The sequence below is a fragment of the Gossypium hirsutum genome, chromosome D05, assembly GCF_007990345.1.
Source record: "Gossypium hirsutum isolate 1008001.06 chromosome D05, Gossypium_hirsutum_v2.1, whole genome shotgun sequence".
Taxonomy (NCBI): domain Eukaryota; kingdom Viridiplantae; phylum Streptophyta; class Magnoliopsida; order Malvales; family Malvaceae; genus Gossypium; species Gossypium hirsutum.
In genome coordinates, this window is record NC_053441.1 from 64,125,155 (window position 1) to 64,142,670 (window position 17,516).

A 17,516-nucleotide genomic window follows, 5' to 3' on the forward strand; every position below is an offset into this window, starting at 1 on the left:
TAATTTAATAAAGGGTAATTTATGTTTTCATCACAAAACTATAAAAAAGTTATAAAATAATCACGTTATTATTTAATTCAGTCTTTTTTATCTCCTAATTATCTTGGATTTTAAGTATTTCTATTTTTACGTTAGCTAGATGGTGATAAAAAAATAACAATTAAATAATTATATGTGTGTTTTGTAACTTTTCATAGTTGGGTGCAACGGTGGAGCCAAGTAGAGGCCCAAGGATGCCCCCAAAGTTTAGTTTTTTTTCAATTTAGTCCTTAGTAAATATACTATGCCCCCCAAAATATAAGTAGGGCCCCCAAGGTTTAAGATTTGTGCAATTTCTCCCTTTGTATATATATATATATATATTATAGCCCCCTTAAAATGGTAAAATTTTAATTTAGGCCCTTTTATAATTTATAAAATTTTAAATTAGTAGTGGTAAAATTACACTTTGGTTCCTTCAAAAATGATAAAAATTTAATTTAACCCTTTAAAAAGTATAAATATATAAGCTATTAAAATGATAAAATTAAAGTATAAATATTTTAATTTTGACTCTCCAAAAAATATTTTCTAGCTCCGCCACAGGTTGGGTGACAAAAAAAAAACCATAACTGGATGACCTCTCCTATAGTTTACCCTTTAATAAATAATAGGTGGTGAAATTTTTTAACTCCACAAGAGAAGTTATAGAGATCCTTACGTATCTTATTTATGTATTTTTTACTTTCGTAAATATCAATTAAAAATATTTATAAGTCCTTTAATCTCACCCATAAATTGAAAAAAAAAACCTTCTATATATCAATTTATAGAAATTAATAATTAGGATAGTTCTTTAATTGATAATTTAGAAAGACGTATTTTTTTAATGCAAAAAAAATATATATGGTAATTTGAAAATTTAACAAAACATGATATACGAGATTTGGATGTTAGACTTGTTCTTTAAAAGTGATTTCTATGAATTAAAGTAAGTTTTGGGATTAGATCATCATAAAATTTAAGGGATAAAGTAATTTTTACTTTGCATTTGTTTTCTCAAATTTGCAATTAGAAAACAATTTTCACCGAATCGCGTCATATGATTTTAAAATGTCATGTCATTATAATTTAACAGTATTTTAAAAAGTTTGGACAAAAGGTGTAACGAAATCCAAGTATTGGGACTTTGATTGCAACACATTCGAAACAACAGATGGAATGACAGCTTTGGTGTAGTCAAAGTTGTCGGGTTGACATGTTTGACTTTTGATTTAATCTCGTTATTGCAGCAAATGAAAAAATATGGGCGTTCAAGATGTGATTAATTAGATTATCTTTCATTTTATTGACATATCATTATAAAAGTAACTAGATCAATGCTCATCCAATGACATTGTCATAAGTGTGTTACCCTCATAGGATATCCTTAATCTCTCTAGGATAATTTCGCTCTCCCAATATGATTCTATTTTATATCATGGTAAATTACATCTTCCTTCATGAAAAGTCAATTACTATCAAATAGTAACGAAGTCATTCATCAAAAAGACGAACAACACATTGCTTCATTTACTTTTAATCTATCATGTAATGCCAAAGAGAGGATCTCATTTACCCGTGTCTTGGGCTATAAACTTCACTATTATGAATGATGCTACATATTGTAGAAGTCGTATACCCAATTCGCCAACTTTTGATTCCTTATATATTTAAACTTAGGCTTTTACTTACATCAAAGTATATGGTCACGCATAAATAGTTTATCATCCACTCAAGAATAAGGTATGCCAAACTTTGAACGTCACAAGTGAATAAATCCATAAACGAATTCAGGATTTATTCTTATTGGGTCCAATCCGATGTACTGCCAGTCCAATTAGTCATTTTTATGTCTCTATTTTCTAGGAGTCATCCAGCTCGATGCCCAAGATAAATCATCTCCTCAATTGGATTTGATAGACGACATATTAGTCTTTCAATCGTTTTGCTCATTTTTGATTATTTTCGATTAGACTAAGGGCATGTTTAGGTTCGTCTACTAATACAAGTTGTCTTTCCGTATTACGATCTGACCACGTATTATCGCTTAGTATTAGTTTAAACATTAAACAACCAGTGAGCCAATATTTACTTTTATTTTGCATTGCATGCAAAAACCATGTCAAGACAATATGCAAATGGCATTAATGTAAATCATGAATAATTTTATTAAACCAATATATTCGAAAAATTGCAAGTGAATATAGACGAAAACACTACACTTATAGCACTAGATATAATAGTTTAACTTTTAATTTGATCTCGTTATTGCAGCAAATGAATAAATATGGGCATTCAAGATGAAATTAAGAGATTATCTTTCATTCTATTTACTTGGAAAAGAAGGGTGAAGTTTAAGGTGTTGAAGATGTTTGTCCTTATCCGTATCATTATCTCTTGATACAATTTTGAAGATGTTGGAAGACTTGTTTATGAAGGCTATTATATGATGAATACTCGGGATAATTAATAGGATAATTTCAACTTTTAAATAGGAGTTTGAAGCGTATCAAAACTCTTTTTGATGAACTCTTGTATCAACTTATAAATAGGTTGCTAATGGCGTCACTTTATGTGTAGTTTTGAGTATCTTTCACTTTCGTATTTTGCTATTCCATTGGGTAAGTTTGTGACACTCTTTTAGTTTTTATTGGAGAGTTTTATTGATTGTATTGTGAGGTATTTTGGTGAGCAATTTGTGACAATCGGGATCGGTGTTGAGGCTTAAGTCAATAGGTGATTCGGACGTTTTTTTTTAATAAAATTATTCACTAAGCGAGTCTCTAAAGTAGGATTGGTGAATCCGAACTATGTTAACAAATAGCGCATATTAATTCTCTCCTTACTTTGCTCCTTGCTTTACTTTGCATTTAATCGATTTTGTTCAATTCTGTTGCAACAACAATTAAAACAAAATTGTTTTTCAAGTACAAAGCCTTCACCAAGTTCGAGTACTAACTTAGACCAAAAAAAACTTAAGAAGTAACCTGGAAAAAGTTACCAATGAGGCAAAAATTACCTAGGCACCTAGATTTCAGGGTTCTATAGAAATATCGGATGATGTTTTGTTTTTGAAGCAGAACTTTAGGGTACTTTGAACAGCCTTGAGCCTACATTAAAATTGGGTTTGCTGCATATTGTGCCTGAACCCAATAGTTTAGCTGCAAAGCAACTGATTTAAAACAGGTTGGCAGCACAACATCAGTATGTTGTTCTTCGTTCTATTATTGGTCTTCTATATCTACCTTCGGAAGTTAAAACCAAGCATATATATAAAGAAGGTAACAAAGTTACTGACTTTTTAGCTTCTATGGCATACTCATGCTCACTTGGAGTTCACTACTTCTTGCATGCTTGGGTACGGCTTGGTCATATTGTCGCTTAAACTGAGTGTTTTATCTCTTTGGGTAAAAAAGAAAAGCATAACGATAAATTTAGCATTTAAGTTTTACTTTGTTGGTTACTTCAATCATAAATTCTTTTTATTACTTTAGTCGTTAATCTTCAAATTTTAGTTTAATTACTTTCTCTTATTTTTCTGAATGAAAAAACTGACTGAATTATTAAAAATTTAGAGACACTAACGTGACAATTCACATGGAAGCGCACGCGTATTTTTAATATTTTTTTAAAATTTTTATGAAGTACACCTAGATTACCATATAAACTATCGTATCAATATTATTAAAATTTTAATAATTCAATTAACTTATTGTTAAAAATAATCATCTAAATTTTAAAAATTAAAGGCAAAAGTAATTTAAAAAAAAGAATTAAGAGCAAAATTACACTAAAAATAGACATTAAAAGCAAACTTTATTAATAATGATAATTATTTGTTGCAAAAGTGTTTACCATGGTGGAGTATATACACATGCATGCATAAACAACTATGAATAGATCCAAAATATTGTGTGCTGGAATTGGGTCCTAGCATCAATGCTATCCATGTATTTGCCATCATTTACAAGTTTCGATAATTACTGATATTGTTTTAATCGAATTAAATTAACAGATCAGATAGTTGAATAAAAAATTAGTCGGGATATTAATTTAGAGAAGTAAAAAATTAATTGATTCGTAAATCAATATAGATCGATTGAATCAAATTAAATAATTTTTTTAAAATTTTGAATAATTACAAATAAATTAAAAATTGAATCCTAGCCTAGGCCTAGCTTCTTAACTCTTTGAAGAACCTAAAAGAATCCATTATTGACCTCATGTTCTTGTCACGTGTCCACTCATATCCCTTCATGAATGTTTGGAAAATGTTGTGTTGGAATGATAATGGTCCAAACCACATATGTTTTGATTTTTCAAGTTGGTTAAATTTTCCTACTAGTTCCTATAATCTGTAAAAGTTCAGGGTTTAGTCTCTATATTTTAATTCGATCAATTTTAGTCCCTATATTTTTCAATTTGGTCTATATTAACCCTTGTACTTTTTGAATTTTTGAATTTTTGAAATTTTACTCCTGACTCTAATCGTAGCAGTTAAATTCGTTTGGTTAAAGTCAATTACTAGTCCTATACTGAATGTACATTTGTAGATTTAGTATATATATTCCCTAATTGAATAATTTCAAGTCCCTTTTTTTTCGAATATTTAATTTTCAATCTCGACGCAAATGACAGTCGTAAATCCATTAATTGGATTTTTTGTGAGTACTATGTGAAAATAACAAGCTAACATGGTATTAGACATATGATAATATGTTTGTCCTATCAGACTTTCAAAATAACAGAACTTAGTGTGTTGAACAGTTATTGTTCGGTGAGGACTGAAATTTTAAAATTTGAAAAGTATAATAACTAAAAATAATCAAATTAAAGTACAAGGACTAAATCCTTAAATTTCATAAAATAGAAGGACTAATAGAAACTATGTCATAGGTTTTATTTTTATTTTTATTTTATTTTGACAGCCTAATATTCTTCTCTAAGGTACTTTGTTTCTAGAACATATCATTTTGTTATTACACCTTCAGTTTTTGTCTTGTCTGAAGCTTTCCTCATCTCCACCATTATTCACAGCTCCTCTCTTAATTTTTAACTTAATTTGGTATTATATTTAATTTAAAGATTTAATTTATTTATATTTATATTAACTCATCGACGGAGTAGATGTCACGAGTCACAGAAGCATCATCTTAATTGGAAAATTATTAAGATACCCTTATATGTACAAAGTCAATTATATTATTTTAAGGGTGTTTATCTTTTTTATATTTTATAAATAAATAGAAAAACTAAATCACAATAAGATTTGAACTTATGTCGCAATGAATTTTAAACAGTTAACTTTACCATTCCAACCGCAGTATTACTTAATTTTTGTATGAACTTTTATTAAATATATTGTTACATATTTTTTTTCTCTCATGTCGTGAGTGTATCGTAATTTAATATATATTCGTTTCAAATTTTAACTTTCAAATTTACTATGGTTAAATTTAGGCATAGTGACAATTTTTCATTAAATTTCCCATCTCTTTTAGTCTTTGAACTTGTATTTTTTGTCAAATCTCCTCAAAATAGATGGAAAAGTTAACCGTTGTTAACTTTGTCGATGTGGCATATACGTGAAAAGTCCCATGGATGACATGTCAGCATTTAATTAATTTTTAAAAATTTTAAAAATATTTTTTAATGATTTTATTTTTTTTTTGAACTTTTTAATTTGTTTTAAAAAATTAATTAGATGTTGACATATCATCCACGTGACAATTCATGTGTATGCAACGTCAGCAAAGTTAAAAAACGTTAACTTTTTTTATTCATTTTGGGTTAATTTGACAAAGAAGCAAGTTTAAGAAGGAAATATGAACAATTAAATATATGACTAAAATGATTTCTTTTAAAGTTGAAGGACTAAATATATCATTATACCTTACATTTATTCCTACATAATTTCAAGTAAAAAAAAAAACCCTACATTATGTGTAGTACTCTAATTTTGTATTTTTATTTTTATATTTTAATATTTTTGAAATTTTAATCTTAATTAAATTATTGTTAAATTCATTAAATTAAAATTTTTATTTTCAAATGTTATATGATAAATATATTATTATATGTGTAATGTTAGGTCGCCTTACTATCTGTCCATATTACTCACAAAAAAGTCGTATCATTTTAATTAATGAATTTAACAGTTGCTATTCGAGTCAAGACTGAAATTTCAAAATTCAAAAGTATAGAGACTGATAGCAAAATTAGACCCTACTGATTTAACCATTTTTAATTTAAGTGATTAACGTGGAAATATTACTTTATCATAGGTGTCAACTTTCTTGGTTAATAAAGAACTTAAGAAATGGCCGATTGAGTATTAGCTCGATTGGCATTGATATTGTTGCTAACGTAGGAGAACATGGGTTCAAGTACACTAGACATTGAATAAAAAAGAGCAGATATAATAAAAACGACTAATACTGAAATTTAAAAAAAATGCCCAAAAAACTTAACAATTTCCTATAATAAGTCATATCAAACATGAAATCAACATTGTTTCTTTGTCCAAAAATGGGAAAAAAATCATTTATATTTTAGAGTGCATTATTGAAGAATCAACTACAACTAGCACTAGCACTAGGGGAATCGTTAAAATGTCAATGAATTTACAACTAGGATTCAAATAATGTACTACCAACCCTTATTTAGCCTCTGGACTGGACCAAATCAAACAAATAAAATACTTTAAAAGTGTTAATGCATTATTTTTTATCCCCAATTAGTCTTTTGAGTATGATTTTTTTTCGAGTTAGTCCTTGAATTTGACTTCTGTGCCCACATTAGGATCTTAATTGTTTTTGGTTCAACTTTTTTTCAAAACTGACTTGGACCAAAAAAAGTGGCTAAAATTTGGCATAGGTCCTAGTGTTGTTCACAAATTTGGAGTTAGTTCCTGTATTTTCATTTCTATGAATTTAGTTTCTTTACTTTCAGTTGTTCATACTGTTAAATTGTCTTTATTTAATTTGTTGGTGTGACATTTTGAAATAAAAAGATATTCACTTGGTAGTAATCTAACTAAAAATATGACATGTTGTAATGAATTTAAATTTAACAAACTGATTTAGACTTGAATTTTGAAATTTGAAAAGCAGATGGAAAAATTCATAGAAATAAAAGTACAATGACTAAATCCAAATTTATGAAGAGTGTAGGGACTTATGCCATTTTTTAACCAAAAAAAATCAAACCCCAAATTTAGGGGTAAAATGTGCATTAATCCAATTTAAAATTCAAAACACCTATTTTTCTTGGAATGTCAGCTATATTATTTTAAATTGAAAATTTTATATATTTTTCTTGTATATTAATAGTTATATGTAAGAAACTCAGCAGTTGAAGTTTCTGGGTCATCTCCACATGCTTCCCAAAAAGGGTTAATATACTTTTCGAGACTTTAACTTGATAATTATTTCCATATTAGGACCTTAACTTAGCAATTGTTCACATATTGGGGTTTGACTTTTTTTTGTCTAACTTTTTCAAAGAAATATAAGGGATCGACTTGTATAAAGAAAAGGATCAAAACCTAATGTGGGAACAATTACCAAGTTCAAGGATTAATTTGGACTAAAAAGAGTTTTTAAGTTTTAATGTGGGAAATTTTACTAAGTTTAGGGACTAACTTGAAAAAAAACTCAGACTCTAATGTGAAAAAGTTCAGGCCCCAAAGGTAAATTAACCCACCATAAAATTCAAAACACTAAATTTCTTGGAATGTCGGCTATATTATATAGATTTCAATGTATATAATATTTATATGTAAGAAACTCAACAGTTGACGTTGCTGGTTCATCTCCAAAAAAACTTCCCAAAACAGCATCATTTTTTTTCCTCTTCTCTGCAAATTTTCAGCTGAAACAAATCTCGAAAAACCCAATTTGAAAGATTACAAATTCAAAGTATTGAGTCACACTTTCATTGTGTAAAAAGGTTTTTTCCTTTTATTCGTTTCGTATTTCTAGAAAGTTGAAGGTTTTGGATATGAAATTTTGGGTCATTTTGACTTTGTTTGATTTGAGATAAGAATTGGGTTTTTGCTTTTGATTTAGATTTTTCAGTACTTCCAGAAGAAGAAGAAAAAAAATGAGTTGGAAAAGCAAAGGATTTGATCCAAATCCAAAATCTATGGTAACAAAAAAGTTGACTCTTTTGCTTTGCATTGGCTGTTTTTGTGCTGGAATGCTCTTTTCTGATAGGTAAATTCTTTTAATTTTCATTTCTTGATTTGGTTCTAGCTTGTATTTGCAGTTTGATGTATTAGGTGATTGTAAATATTATATATATATATAAAACTTAGTGAAAGCAATAGCTGTTTTCTTTGTTTTAATTAGTACCATGGACCATATTTTAGATCACTTTTTTACTAGGCTTATTGCTATATATTTGTGTATATCATTTTAGTGGCAATGATTATGAAAACTTTTTATAAATAATCATTAATTTTTAGGGGTTTTTTTTTTTGTTTTTACATTTAGATTGATATGTGCTGTGTAATTAATGAACCCACTTTGTTTACTGGTGTGTAATGCTAAGATCTGCACTTCATATAGCATTATGAAGCTTTTCATGTCCTTGTTTTATGCTTCTTTCATGGTGGATTCAAAGTTTTAGCCATCATCAAGATCTTTCGGTATTCGCTTTCACGGCAAGGATTGGTTAATGTCGGGAAGAGATTGTTTCCCGATGTTCCCTCCTCTGAAAATGGTGTTTAGTTAATGATATTCATTTGACATTTCATTTTGTTTACTGTCCTTATATCCAAACTTGTTGTCGGGATCTTCGGTTGTTACTGTTATCTCGAATTTCTTCAAGAATCAATGGATGTTCTCTGTCCTGAATCGAGAAGCTACCTTTATATCTTCAGTCATAGTTTGTTATATTCTTACCAATGTGAATGCCGAACTAATTAGATCTTTGGGGGTATCAGAATGTGGACAGTGCCGGAGGCCGAGGATAAAACCATATCACGAGCAATGGGTGTTAAAGATGAAAGACTAAAGTTAATTTCAGAGGGTTGTGATCCGATACGAGTGAGTTTTTTATTCAACTACTCGATAATTTTGTCGCCTTTTGTTAAGTTCTTGTTAGCTTACACGATGGATTTACATTAACAGAAGGATGTGAAGCATGAATCAAAGGATATACTCAATGAAGTTTCGAGGACTCATAATGCTATACAGTAAGTTCATATCCGTGCTTAGCTTTTTTACTTACCCATTTGATTTCGTTGTGGAAGGTGTATTTTTTTTACGGATTATAAAAATGCAGAACATTAGACAAAACAATATCGAATTTGGAGATGGAGTTAGCCGCTACAAGGGCGGTGCAAGAATCAATAATTAATGGTTCTCCCATTTCCGACGAACTGAAAATCCCCGAAACAAATGGGAAACGGAAATACTTAATGGTTGTAGGCATCAATACCGCTTTTAGTAGCAGAAAACGAAGAGATTCAGTTCGTGCTACTTGGATGCCTCAAGGAGAAGAAAGAAAGAAGCTCGAAGAGGAGAAGGGAATCATAATGCGATTCGTAATCGGCCATAGGTATGTACTTTATCGAGTTCAAAGCTAAGTTTTCCTGACAGAAGCTTTATGAATCCTTTTGTTGTATAGTCAACTATTTCGATTGAATTGAATTCTCTTTAAACTTTTTTATCTGTCCAAACGATAGTGCTACCTCCGGGGGTATCCTCGATAGAGCTATTGAAGCAGAAGACCGAAAGCATGGGGACTTTCTGCGGCTGGTACTACCCTCAATCTTGCTCGTTTTCAGTTTTATGTATATATCTCTGGAACAGCTATGTAGCCTTATTTTTTATTGTAAAATTTTTTTGTTCTGAGCAGGAGCATGTTGAGGGTTACCTTGAATTATCAGCCAAGACAAAGACATACTTCGCCACTGCTGCTGCTTTGTGGGATGCTGATTTCTATGTCAAAGTCGATGATGATGTGCATGTAAATATAGGTATATATACAGCATTTTCTTCCCCATTCTATTTTTTTTTTCTTTCATGAGAACAGTCTTTTAAACCGGTAAACATTAAACCTAAAATTCTTTAATATATTTTCCGTTTTCGTGTGGCGGCCAAAATGTATGTTGCACTTGAAACTGAGTATTTTGTGATGACAACAATTTGCAGATGTAACTCATTTATCTGGATATGTTTTTGTGTTTCTAGATTTGATATGATAGAAATTGGGTCTCAATTTCGAAATTGAGAAAATTGGTCTCTCTGAAAAAAATAGGAGCACTTTAATCCCTGTTAATTTCGAAAGTGAGCAACTAAGGACAATTAAGCGCGGCGATAATGTTTTCCGTCAATTATACATAATTTTGATTGTTATAGTAACAAATTTAGCATTTAACGTTTACATATTTTGTCATTTTGACCTTTATTCTAATATTCAACAAATTCAGCCTCAACATTTAAGCATTTACACAAACGTTGCAGGATTAATTAGGACCAAATTGACAGAATGTGTAAACTTTGTAGGCTAAATTTATTATTATACCAATTAAAATCATGTACAATTGATAGAAAACATTATCGTGATGATTAATTGTCCTTAGTTGCTCACTTTCGAAATTGACAGGATTAAATTGTTTTAATTTTTTTGAGAGGGACTGGAGAGGTCTTTTTACCAATTGGATACTCATTTTTGGTTTTTTTTTCTTGGATAATGAAAAACATTAAGAAAATGTGTTTGGTTAAAAATTAAATTAGGTGAAAATTAGAAAACAATAAAAAGTTGTTTTCACTAAAAATGTTTGGTAAAACTAAAAAAATTAACTTAAAATGAATTGACTTTGGTTCAAACATTTATAAACAAAATTTGCTTTTGCAGCAACACTTGGAGCAACTTTGGCTCGACATCGAACCAAGCCCCGGGTTTATATCGGTTGTATGAAATCCGGTCCCGTTCTTGCCCAAAAGTAAGTCCAAGGTCATGTTTCTAACAAAGAAGTTTGGGAGTTATAACCTAAATTTATGTTTTCTCACTTTTATTCTTGTCCATGGATAGGGGAGTAAGATATCACGAACCCGAACATTGGAAATTCGGTGAGGAAGGAAACAAGTATTTCCGGCACGCAACAGGGCAACTATATGCCATCTCTAGAGATTTAGCTTCCTATATATCAATTAACCAGTAAGCTTTGCATCTTCTAAACAAAATGTTGTATCTTTGTGTTTGAAGTTCATTTGTGCTTATTACTCGTCTTTCTTTAACGATAATTTTCCAGGCATGTGCTGCATAAGTATGCCAATGAAGATGTTTCGTTGGGATCGTGGTTTATAGGGTTGGATGTCGATCATATAGATGATCGAAGCCTATGCTGTGGCACCACAGGTAACATCCTAAACTAAATGCAGTACTTGTTTCCATCTGGTATTTGGAATCATCTTATCAAGGAACTTGTTATCGATAAGTGGTTCTCACTAGTCATATGGAGGCCCTTGTGCTAAGAGTTGAATTACATTTTATCCTCTCTACTCAAAATTTGGGCAAATCGGTCCTTTCACGGTAGATCAAAGAGCAAACAGATTCTTCTGTTAAAAGTTTCATTTATTTCTACTATTAAAAGCTGGTCCTGATGCATCAGCATAAGGTACATGTGGCTATCTGGTTATTTCATAAGCTACGCCATTTTTTAACAGTAGAAATGAACGAAGTTTTTAACTGATCGACCAGTTTTTGCTTATGTTTTGAGTAAATAGGGCAAAATGCAATCTGACTCCTAATATAAAGGTTTCCATGGTACTTTTACCTAATATTTTCCATCACCGACAATATTTTTAAACCTATGTCGCTCAGACGTTAATTTTTTCCCTTGAAATACTCGTGTTCAACACATGAATATAAGGATATGACCTGAAAGGACCATCCATAAACAAGGAAAAACTTAGATTCAACCATTCCTCTGTAAAATCTCTCACTCCCAAATCTGAGCAACATAGCTTTAAAAAGGCACCTAACATTAAAGCAATGCTTGGAGGTTCTATGATCCCAATTGTTCGGTAACATCCCCGGACTTCCTCCGGGGACTGTATGTGTATATGTGTGTGTGTGTGAAAAGACAAGAATAGATAATAAATACCATATGTTCAAGGAGTATGTTACAAAACCAGGATTTGGAAACAAAAAGATTGATGACGAAAAACACTTGCTGCAGATTGCGAGTGGAAGGCTCAAGCAGGCAGCGTTTGTGTTGCTTCGTTCGATTGGACCTGCAGTGGGATATGCAAGTCTGTTGAGAGGATGAAAGACGTTCACCGACGGTGTGGAGAAGGCAAGAATGCTTTGTGGACTGAAGCTTAGTCAGTTTTCCTCCGAACTCCGGAGAAAGCAAAGTAAACAATAGGAGCTTGTTTTTTTGGCCTTCATGAGAATACATTGTAAAAAACAGTGAGGTGTGTAATTAAAAAATTCAATTCTTTAGTGGGGGGTGGGGAGTTTTGTAAGTGTGAAAGGCAACTCCACAATAAGTGCCATTAGTTAAGCCATAAAGCTTTTGCTTCTTTTATATATATATATATATACACACAAAATTAGTGGCTTTTTTTCATTACACTTTTTGACTGATATTTCTCCCTTTTTCATGATTGTGGGTGAAATTGAAGATGAAATGCTTCCATTTTGATATCTTCATTTCTTCATCCTTAAGCATCACCATCTAAGAATATATATATATAAAGGGTTAAGTTAAATTATGAAAGTTAAATTCTACTCATAGCCGGGATTTATTCTTATACTTTAATTTGATCAATTTTAGTCTTTGTAGTTTTCGAATTTTAAAATTTTAATAGTTTGTTTCGTTAAATTCAATTACTATTCTTGTGTACTATATATACATTTGTAAATTTAATTCATATTGTTCCATTGGATAATCTTAAGTTTTTATATGTCGTTATACGTATGGTGATATATTTGTCTCATTAAATTTGGAAATAGCATTACTTAATATATTTAACAACTATTATTTGGTGGAGGTTAGAATTTTAAAATTTGAAAAATCGCATAAACTAAAATTCATCAAATTAAAGTACAGAGATTAAATCCATAACTTTTACAATATACGGCTAGGGGCATTCATAGTTCGATTAAAACCGAATTAACCGACCGAATCAATCTAATTCAGTTAATCAGTCAATGGCCGAATTTAGTTCGGTTGGAGGTCGGTTAATGATTTTTTAAATTTGCAGTTATTGATTAATTCGATTCGAAATCGGGTAATTAACCGAAATAAATAATATATAATATATTTTTATATTAGCAATGTATTTTTTGAACTACTATTTTTTATAGTAATCGAAATAAATAATATATTATATATAATATTTTTTTTAACTGTTAAAAAAAAGAAATGAACATTAACAATATATTTTTTTATATGTTTTATACTCTCTCTTTTTTATTTCTTAAGGTATCTATGGAGCGAGCCTAATAATTTGTTTTATACTTAATTTAACCAAAAGATAAAAACATATAAATATCGGTTAATTCAGTTAACTAAACGAATTAACCGGAATATTTCAGTTCGGTTAATGTATTTGAAAAAAAAAATCAGCTTGGTTAATAGTTAAAAAATTTTTACATTTCGGGTAATTCAATTAATAGTAATTTGATTCGATTATTCATTTGAACACCCATATATATTGTGACTAATAGCAAAATTTAACCTTATTTTTAATATACTTTATTTAATGCTTAAATTGTCAACTAAACTAATGAGGAGAGTAATTCCTTTTAAAATGGTCTTTTATAGTCAAATTTGACAATCGACTTTTTTTATAAAAAAAAAAAGTTAAAATGGTTTTCCTTTAACGAGATTACTAACTAAAATGTTAAAATTTTAAACATAGCAACCTGCATGACAGTTCACTTGTACTTCATGTTAATTATTTTTTGAATTTTATGAACTTTTTATATATTTTTAATTTTGATTTTGGTTTTTTATTTTTATAATTTTTTAAATATTTGTTTACGTAAAATATAAGACAAATGATGTTATATTAGCATAACGTGCACATAAACTATCATGTGAGTTGTCAAGTCAACAACGTTAAAAATTAATATTTTAGTCATCATTTATGCTAAAAAGAAGAAATATAACTTGTTTTTGAAAAATTAAGTTCAAATTTAACTTTTAAAAAATAAGGATCAAATTGAAAAAAATATAAAAAATAAAGATTAAAATTGTTATTATACCTATAATATTTTATAAATACACTTGTACAAATCAGAATCAAGTTCACTCAACCTTATCTCATTCAAAGAGTAAAAAAAAACAGTAGTGGAATCAAACAATCAAGGTTATTTTGCATCATCCATTAAAGTGAAAACATTCACCTACCAAACAATCATCACTTCCAAAAAGAAAGCACAGCCCCACTGGTTCTCACTCATCCCACTACCATATCAAACCTAACATCATTCATCCCACTATTTCTAACATATTATCTTTCGATTTATGAACTACTTCGATGTGTATTAGTAATAATAAGAAATGTATAGATAGTTATGAGTGCGTTGAAGTATATTATCCTCTTATTTATAGATTGGAGAGGGATTATGAATAGTTCTAGACATTGTGCCAAAAAAATAAATAGGACCAAAACTTATAATGAAATTGTTCAAAAGAAATATGAGTTCAAATGTCTTTAAGTACATATTATCCTCCGATTTATCAATTTCAAGAGTTATAAGTAGTAGTAAGAAATGTATAGGAAAAGGAAAAATGTTTAAAGCCTAGTAAAAACGATTTTTACTTTACACTTTAGAAAGAAAGGATTTCATCACCAATACTCGGATCTTAAACTTTTAAGATACCAACACAAAATTTTTAATTATTTTTTCAATATTATTGAATCATCTCGTTTAATCAATTGAATAAACTGAATAAATTAAACCGAAAATAATAAAAAAATTTAATCAATCTGCTTCTGATTAGATTGTTTCAACCATAACTTCTTACCACTCGATTCAACAAACCTTGAAATGCCAACACAAAATTTTAACCATCAAATTTAACTACTGGTATAAACTAACCTAAAAATCAAAATACTCAATCCACCTACTTTTTTTCTACTTGATTCAACAAACAATCCAAAAACTCCCCTTTCATCTATAATACAGTCTATTGACCCTATATCTATCCCCCACCACTAGTACACTTTACCATTCAAAAAACCATTCCATTTTCTTCTCTATCTTAAAAACTTCTTGTTTTGTTGCAGAAGATGAGTACCAACAACATTGCAGAAAGCTCAAACACCCAAAACCCAATCCTCAAATTGCTAGATTGTTCCCTTAGGGTTTCAGTGATTCCACTAAGTGTGGCAACCATTTGGTTAACTGTAACTAACAAGCAAGATAACAGCATCTACGGAGATGTCAAATTCAACAATCTTTTGGGTCTCAAGTAAGTCATCTTACCAACTTCTTTATATTATTAATTGAATCTTGACTCGGTTGGTATTAATTTCTTTACAATATTGATAAAAATCAACTTCTTTACTAAGTTGACACAGTAACGAGGATGACGTGAGTTTAAATACGTTTTTTCCTCTTACTTAAAGATTGGGAAAGAGTTATAAGTCGATAAGTAGACAAAAATCAACTTCTATACAATGTTGATTAAGCCTTAGCTCATTTGACACCTTTGTTATTGCAACAACGAGGAAGATATAGATTTGAATGCTCTTAAATGCATTTTTCCTCTGATTTAAAAATCAGAAAGAGATTATAAATAGTGAAGTGTTAAGATTTTTATATATTTATTTATTTATATTTTAGATAAATAAAAAGTATTGAAATTTGATTCGCAGATACATGGTTTGCACCAGCGCCATATGTGCTGCTTATGCTTTATTTGCTGCTGTTGCCTCTTGGATCAGATATTTTGTCACTAAAGCTTGGCTCTTCTTTGTCTCTGATCAGGTTTTTCAATCCTTAAAAACATCAAACTTTACCTTAATTTTCATGTATGATTCTTTGTTTCTTACTTTCTTTTATTTAAAAATTTCAATCCAATCATTAACTTTGTTAGTATTTTCTGTCAAAATATGTCAATTTGGCATATTTATTGAACTATTCTCTTGTGCCGATGCAAATGATTGACAAAAAATAAATATATTAAGTTTACAAATTCTGACAGAAATTACAAACAACGATAATGATTGGGCTAGAATTTTTGAATCGAAAAAAGTAAGAGAATTGAATTACTAAACTGTTAGTAAGTTTAAGTTTTAGTCACTCGTTTTCAAAAAGTTACAAAATATTCACTGGATTATTCAAAAATTTTCATTTAAGTACCGAGACTGATAACATATTTTAAAATTTTTCTTGTTTTGGTACTACAGATTGTAGCATATTTAATGGTGACATCAGGGGCAGCAGTGATGGAAATATTGTACTTAGCATATAATGGGGACCAGAAAATCACATGGAGTGAAGCCTGCAGTAGTTATGGCAAATTCTGCAATCAAATGAAAGTAGCTTTGATCCTCCATGCCTTGGTTCTTTGCTGCTTCATTGTTTTGGCTCTCATCTCTGCTTATAGGGTTTTTAGCAAATTTGACCCTCCTTTTTTTTCTAAGCAAGATAATGAAGAAAGGACTTAATTGCAAAATGGCACAAACATTTGGCTTTGTTTTGCATTAATATATATACTCTTTATAGATGCTTTGGGGTTTAAACTAGTAAGTGGATTATATTCCATAGAGATATGAACGTATGTACATATAAGTATATTATATGGGAGATTACCGGATGTGAGTGTTGAATACGAATGTTTTTACATGAATATTATCAATTATTTTTAGTTTATTTATTTATTTATATGTTTGAAGGATAATATCTCATGTTTATGTTTATATTTGGGTTAAAAGAAGATAGTTCAGCAAAAAGAAGAGAAGAAACTAAACTTCGCTAATGAGATTTTGGCTCAATGGGGTAAAAGTATCATGGAGGATCTTGTATTAGGAGTTAGATTACATTTTGTCCTCCTTCGTTCAAAAAATGTACAAATTAATTCTTGTACGCTGGATCAAGGAGTAAACTAATCTTTTCGGTTAAAAATTTCATTCGTTTTTACAATTAAAAAATGGTATGGTTGGTGAAATAACCAGACAATCACATGTGGCATGCCATGCGTACCTCCTATAGAGGGGGTAGTTTTTAATTGTAAAAATAGATAGAATTTTTAACAAAAGAACCGAATTGCTCTTTGATTTAACGTATAAGAATTAATTTAGGTGGCAAAATGCAATCCAACTTCTAGCACAAAAATCTCATGGTACTTTTACTGACTCAATGGTAAGTTTTTAAAACTGAATCAGTGGTTAAATTAATCAGGTCACCGGTTCAATTGGTCCATACTGATTCTTGAGCCAACCGGTCTAATATCTTTCTCCGGACTAGTACCTCAATCTATTTCAAGTCCTATTTATGGATTAAAAAGAGACCATTGGTAA

The 17,516-nt window shown here is 29.8% G+C and overlaps 2 protein-coding genes across 3 annotated transcripts; both read left to right on the plus strand.

Moving 5' to 3' along the window:
• The first annotated feature begins 7,783 nt into the window (after positions 1–7,783).
• LOC107943237 (probable beta-1,3-galactosyltransferase 4) lies at positions 7,784–12,610 on the plus strand. 2 transcript variants are annotated; one of them, XM_016876985.2, is made up of 11 exons: positions 7,784–7,971; positions 8,091–8,237; positions 8,969–9,071; positions 9,156–9,220; positions 9,310–9,585; positions 9,713–9,785; positions 9,886–10,006; positions 10,888–10,975; positions 11,065–11,190; positions 11,285–11,391; positions 12,215–12,610. In XM_016876985.2, the coding sequence occupies exons 2-11, from the start codon at positions 8,125–8,127 to the stop codon at positions 12,358–12,360; spliced, it is 1,218 nt and encodes a 405-aa protein (XP_016732474.1). In that variant the 5' UTR covers positions 7,784–7,971; positions 8,091–8,124; the 3' UTR covers positions 12,361–12,610. The 2 variants fall into 2 exon arrangements, with proteins under 2 accessions (XP_016732474.1, XP_016732473.1); XM_016876984.2 differs by having other exon boundaries at positions 7,802–8,237.
• A 2,527-nt stretch (positions 12,611–15,137) lies between these two features.
• LOC121216986 (CASP-like protein 2D1) lies at positions 15,138–16,869 on the plus strand. The gene is made up of 3 exons (XM_041092514.1): positions 15,138–15,463; positions 15,870–15,981; positions 16,404–16,869. Exons 1-3 carry the CDS (start codon positions 15,282–15,284, stop codon positions 16,662–16,664), a joined length of 555 nt encoding a protein of 184 aa, XP_040948448.1. The 5' UTR covers positions 15,138–15,281; the 3' UTR covers positions 16,665–16,869.
• The last annotated feature ends 647 nt before the right edge of the window (positions 16,870–17,516 follow it).